Source organism: Rhea americana, unplaced genomic scaffold (genome assembly GCF_003343005.1).
Source record: "Rhea americana isolate MKP2758 unplaced genomic scaffold, rheAme1 scaffold_59, whole genome shotgun sequence".
NCBI lineage: Eukaryota > Metazoa > Chordata > Aves > Rheiformes > Rheidae > Rhea > Rhea americana.
This window is the reverse complement of record NW_028186745.1, coordinates 3,764,193-3,769,826: the sequence shown is the minus strand read 5'-3', so window position 1 is coordinate 3,769,826 and position 5,634 is coordinate 3,764,193. Positions and strand designations below refer to the sequence as shown.

The 5,634-nt window shown below is 46.8% G+C and overlaps 1 protein-coding gene across 1 annotated transcript; it reads right to left on the bottom strand.

Annotated features, from left to right (window-relative positions):
* Nucleotides 1-1,937: 1,937 nt before the first annotated feature.
* Nucleotides 1,938-4,501, bottom strand: NR0B1 (nuclear receptor subfamily 0 group B member 1). The gene is made up of 2 exons (XM_085319429.1): nt 3,806-4,501; nt 1,938-2,349 (listed from the first exon to the last, which is right to left on the bottom strand). The coding sequence occupies exons 1-2, from the start codon at nt 4,416-4,418 to the stop codon at nt 2,105-2,107; spliced, it is 858 nt and encodes a 285-aa protein (XP_085175555.1). The 5' UTR covers nt 4,419-4,501; the 3' UTR covers nt 1,938-2,104.
* Between the last annotated feature and the right edge of the window lie 1,133 nt (nt 4,502-5,634).

Genomic DNA, 5,634 nt, shown 5'->3' with positions numbered 1-5,634 from the left:
CCTGCTTATCAAACCTGCAGATTAAAGTAGGTCCACCTGAGTCATGAAAACTTGTGTTTTGAGCTGTGCAATAGATCTAAACTCCTGTTTGTCTCAAGGTGACTTCAGCTGAAAATCCTTGCCTGTGACCAAGGTTCAGCTATTAAAATTCATTGTTAGGAGTACTGCCAAAGAGTCTCTTCTGCCACTCATTGCAGAGAAGAAAATGGAATTATTTCCACTATATCTGAACAGCAAATGCATATTAAGAAATTATAAGTGTCATATGAAGCTGTTTTAAGTTGAGGCTGTTGATTTTTTTCAGTCCTTACCCAAGAATCATCACCTGCTTCTAACCACTTCTTAAATCTTTCATCAGGTTTCATGTTTTGGGGAAAAGATATATATCTCTGATGTGTGTGTGTGTGTGTGTGTGTGTGTGTGTCTGTACATAAAAACGTGAATTAAGACCTCTATCTTTTATGGTCTAGTCTGGACCAGTAGGGAAGTGTTTTATTTAAAGACTTTTTGTGCTTTGGAATTTGTGAGGAGCTCCTCAGAAGACACTACCCAGAGTTACATGGGCACCAAAAGACTGTGCATTTAAGCTATGCTAGTGATTTTCAGGATGATGGTTGTGGTTTTTTGCTTTGTTTTCTTTATTCAGTGATGGTGTCCTAGTATATGATGAGATCCTTGTTGCTACGGCAATACAAATCTTAGTGGTAATACTTATGGGAGAATTTGTCCTCTTGGAAAAGTTTGACAACCTGTGCAGCTATTTCCACTAATTTTATCCACATACAAGTAAGTTCATAACAAGAGTCCCCTGTCCTTACCTAAATATAGGAGCTGTGATTATCCTTTGCGCAAGGTGGCAGCAAAAGAAAACACTTCAAACTCTTCCCTCACTCCCCAGCACACCTTCAGTTAAGGAGAATGACTGCCTCAGCTATATTAACTGTGTTTTAAAAAACACYGCTGATTGCTAATGGTTAACATACATGTGAACGAACATAGTTAACTGYTATCTTTTACTTTGGGAACACTTATCACTTACTTGTCTCTCCTCATTTTTAAAAGATACTCACCAGGCGAAATGCCAGAAAGCTGGATGCAGAGAAAGGAAAACCATGAAACAAATCCCCCTATTTTTAAAGGAGGATTTTTTTCAACACAAGCACAGACACAACTTTTTCAAGTACGATTGCTTTAGAAAAAAAGATCAGGTCTAAGGCAAGAAAAAAAAAAGGAAATGAATTTGTAAGCCTGGTACTTCAATAAGACATGTCCATGCTAGCTGACAAATATGTACCAGTGGTACATCGTATTTTTGTGAAATAATTTTGCATTTCTTTGAGGATAAATAGTTTGAAGAATCTGGCTCTTGAAATCTCAGTAAATGCTAGAGAAAAAAGCAAACAAAGTTTTCATGACCTTTTTTCACATTTGCTGTTTGGAAATTTTTAAAGTTATCTTCATCTGCTTATTTCATTTTGGTGAATACAGTTACTTTGTTCTTCTGGAGCCCAAAATGTGTTGAATAGAATGTTTTATCACAAGTATTTGAGGTAATAATAAAGTCACTTCAAGTTTCAATTAGTCTCGAATTCCATTAGTACCAGTCTGTAGAAGCAGTTCACTAACTGCAGAAAGCCTTTGACAGAGCTAGTATTTGAACTATGAGCTGAACTGTGATTATAGTATCCTACTCTAATATTATGGAAATACRCAAAGTAAATAGCTTATTCCTCCTTCTGTATGCCCACATGTTTAAAATGTAAACCTAGACTAAWGTTTATTTTGAAAAAGCAGGGATTACTCACCTTAAAAGTACAATATAGTAAGTGTGATCTTTATTCAGAGACATGATAAAAGAATAGTCAATCCACTTTGGAAATGAACATTCTTAACAATTTTAAAGCTTATTTTGATGACTGTAATCTTATTCCAAAAAATGTATGTTTAATAAAAATTAAGTTTCAGAACATAAAGAATATTTTATTATTGAATACAAAAATACTATCTATGTAAAAACAATAAGTTAGTTTATTTACAGTACTTTACACTATTCTCCTCTAGGGCTTCCTTTTCATTAAATTTATTTTCATTATTTTACAAGCCTTTATAATTTTGCACAAAGCATTTCCAAAAGCATATCATCCATGTTCACAGCACCAATGATAGGCCTAAAGAACAGTTCAGCAATCACATTAGCATTAATAGATCTTAACAAGGATAGAACAACATTCAGCTTGGCAAATCTGGCTTCATCACCTCTGTGAATGAGTCTGACATGTTCATTTAGAGCTTGTTGTGCTTCCCTCTGCAGTCCTTCGATATACTGTGTACACTGCAGTCCAGGTAGATCTGAAAGTAAAAGAGGGAAAGATAAATTATATTGTTTACAGAAGTTTAATCTATAAAACAACTCTTAAAGAATAACAGCTAACAGCTTACAGATTATGTTTATCACACAAGCAGTGAAGCAAATAAAACAGCTAGAGGATTTTTTGTATGCAGAATGAACGTGCCAAATTTTTGCAGTTTAAAATCTTATCATGTTGTTGTTCTGGACATTCAATATTCTTCTTTGTTATGCAAATTTGAAATACAAGGTTTTACAACATTCCTATAAGTGTTTTAAAAAATAGTTGATAAAATAGAAACTTCAGTTGAAGAATGCTGTCCAAAATACCTTTGCCATGAGAAAAGCAATCTGCAAATTGCAGAGATAATAAAAGGAACTTATTTGTTAACTTGTTGACTTTTATAAAATGCATTATTCATGTTTAAAGGATCTTTGTGATAACTTTCAAGTAGCAAAAAGTACTAATTCTAATATATAACAGAAAGTTTACTAGTGAACCAAACTAAGGATAGTGAAGGACTGAGAGTACGGAATCTTTCATTTTCAATCTAATAATTTGACAGTGCGAATGTACTAATCAAGAAGTGCCATATCCAACTTGTCAGCTGCATTTCAGGTAAATAATTGACATGACAATCACATGGTAGAGCTATACCTATGGAAGTCTCTACAGAAGGAGATGATGGCAAAAAAGAAATCATAAATTAAGCACATACGACCAAGAAAGCACCTCTCTCACCTCCATATCTATTCACATCATTCCTGAAAGCCTAGAGATTTGTCTTGTTTTCTTTCCAYTGTGTGCAAGCCTCCCAGGGGAAGCATATTTAGATTCGCTACCCACAGACAGATGGTAATTCATTACTAGAGGAAGGATGCCACAACATCTACAACACGCCTTGTGATACAGAGGTTAAATCTGACAGGATGTGACCGCCAAGCACGCTAGCCAGAAACAAACAGGGGGCAGCAGCTGTCTTCTAACTTTTCCTAAGCAATTGCCACGGATTTGCTTTACTATTAGCAAAGGTCTGTGGAAGGTGCCAGCCCCCGAGACCCCCGATGTAGCGGCCGCTGCTGGGCCCCTTCTCCAGGTATCACCTCGCCTCAGCCCCGCGCGGCCGCTAACGGCCGGGCGGCGCGGCCGTTAACGGGCACGGCGCGGCCGTTAACGGGCACGGCGCGGCCGGTAACCGCCAGGCTGCGCGGCCGTTAACGGCCAGGCGGCGGGCGCCACGGCTCCCCGGCCCGCCCACACAGAGCGGCGGTCGGGAGGGAGTGAGACTTTGCCTCCCGCTCCGCCGTGCCTGGCGAAAAGCTCCAGGGCTGCCCAGCCTAGCTGGGGGGGGCGGATGTGTCCCCGTTATCCCGCTCTCCTCCCTCCGCCGGGGGCCGTGGACAGCTCTGCCCGGCCTCCGGAGGAGCGCCCGTGCCTTTCCTGAGGTTGTCACTCACCCGGGTTGAAGAGCACCGTCCCCTTGAGGTAAGCGTACTCCTTGGTGCTGATATCCAGGCTCCAGCACTTGGCCAAGAAGCCCTTGATGGCCTGAATCTCGCCGGCCGAGGGCAGGTGCGGGCCGCCGCCGGGGCCCTGGTGCTGCCGCGCCGGCGCCGGGCCCCGCGGCGGGTGCTGCTCGCCGTGGCGCCGGTTGGTGAGGATCCTCTGCAGCATGCTGGGCTCCGCGCTCTCCACCGTCTCGAAGTGCACCCGGTCCTGCGCCAGCCCCAGCACCAGCAGGGGCGCCCAGCAGCTGCGCACCAGCACCAGCTGCTCGTCCAGGGGCAGCTCCTGGAAGCAGGGCACGTTCTGGACGAAGCGCAGCGTCTTCACCAGCACGGCCGAGGCCGCCTTGCACGCCACCTGCGGGCTCTTCAGGGCCACCCGCCGCTGCGAGCCACACGAGCAGCCGCGGCCCGGCTGCCCCCGCCTCGGCCCCTGCCCCGCCGGCGCCGGCGCCGGCTGCCGCCGCTCCGACGCCGCCTGCTCCTCGCTCTTGAGGATGTTGTAGAGGATGCTGCTGTGCCGCCTGCTGTCCGCGCAGCACCGGCAGCGCTCCACGCACGCCATGGCACCGAGGGCGCTGCTGCGGGCCGGCGGGTGAGCCGCGAGGGAGGCTCCGGGCGGCGGCAGCGGTCCCTGCTGCCTGGCCCGCCGGGGAAGGCACACTGCTCGCCCTCTGCCCGGCTCTTAACTTATTTATAGCCGGYGTCTGTATGTGCGTGTGTGTAWGTGTGCGGGTGTGTGCAGCCGCACGCTCTGTCTCAGCAGTTCAAAGGGGCAGACACTCTTTACTGGCTGGAAAAGAGAGAGAGGAGGGAAAGAAAAGAAAAAAAGAAAAGCCGCCGCCTCCTCCTCCTCCTTTCTTGAGACGGCGATGCCTAGAGGGAGCCGGCGAGCTGTCCGCCTTTGCTTTCAGGCTCCCCCGTGATGAGAGGCAAAGCGCCCTCCCGCCATGTGGGGCGGCTGGACGCTGGATTTCTCCCTTTTTCCAGACTGGTGGCCTATTTTATATTACACCAAGTCTCCTTGAGATGTGGAGGGCAGCACGGCGAAGGCTGCTCAAACGACGCTGTTGTTTACCCTTGAGAAGCGCCGGCAGCACAGACACCGCCGCGCGGGGCAGCTCCTGTCGTGGCCCCCTTCGGAGAGGCGGCAGATCCTGGCCCTGCCAGGGGCCACGTCGTAAGATGGCGCCGTGGACCCCGGCCCACATAGCCGAAAGCAGTGGAGCAGGAACGAGAAAAAGTTGAAGGAGAAAGTGGGCAAGGGGAAAAGGAATTGCTCTGCARGATAAAATTCCTCCAAGAGGGGAAGAAGGGGACATCACTAATGGTACCAAGAGCTTTGGTATATATCTGTTCTAAGGAGTGCTGTCCCAGGGGCCTAATACCTTCATGCTGCTGTGTGGGGAGGGAGAAGCACAGACACAGAGCTGCCCATCCTGGGACACCTCTGTGGGGTTGAGGTCTGGTGGGGCTCCGTCAGGGTGGCCTGGGGCTGGCACCTCTGCACTTTACAGAAGCTAGACTGGCCCAGGATGCTTCCACCTGGGTGGGCCATCCATCCTCCATAAATAACTCCATTCCTCTGCTTTGCCACGCATGGCAGTCTCATGATACTGTAAGTTTTCCAGTCTCATGATACTGTAAGTTTCTTTCACCAGTGTAAAACAGTTCCATTTTCCTTACAGATTCGCCTTGACCCCTGACTTGGGGCACTTCGATCCCCACTTTTCAGATACTGATCTGCTAATACTGTATGGACTCTGGAGCAAGGAAATAAT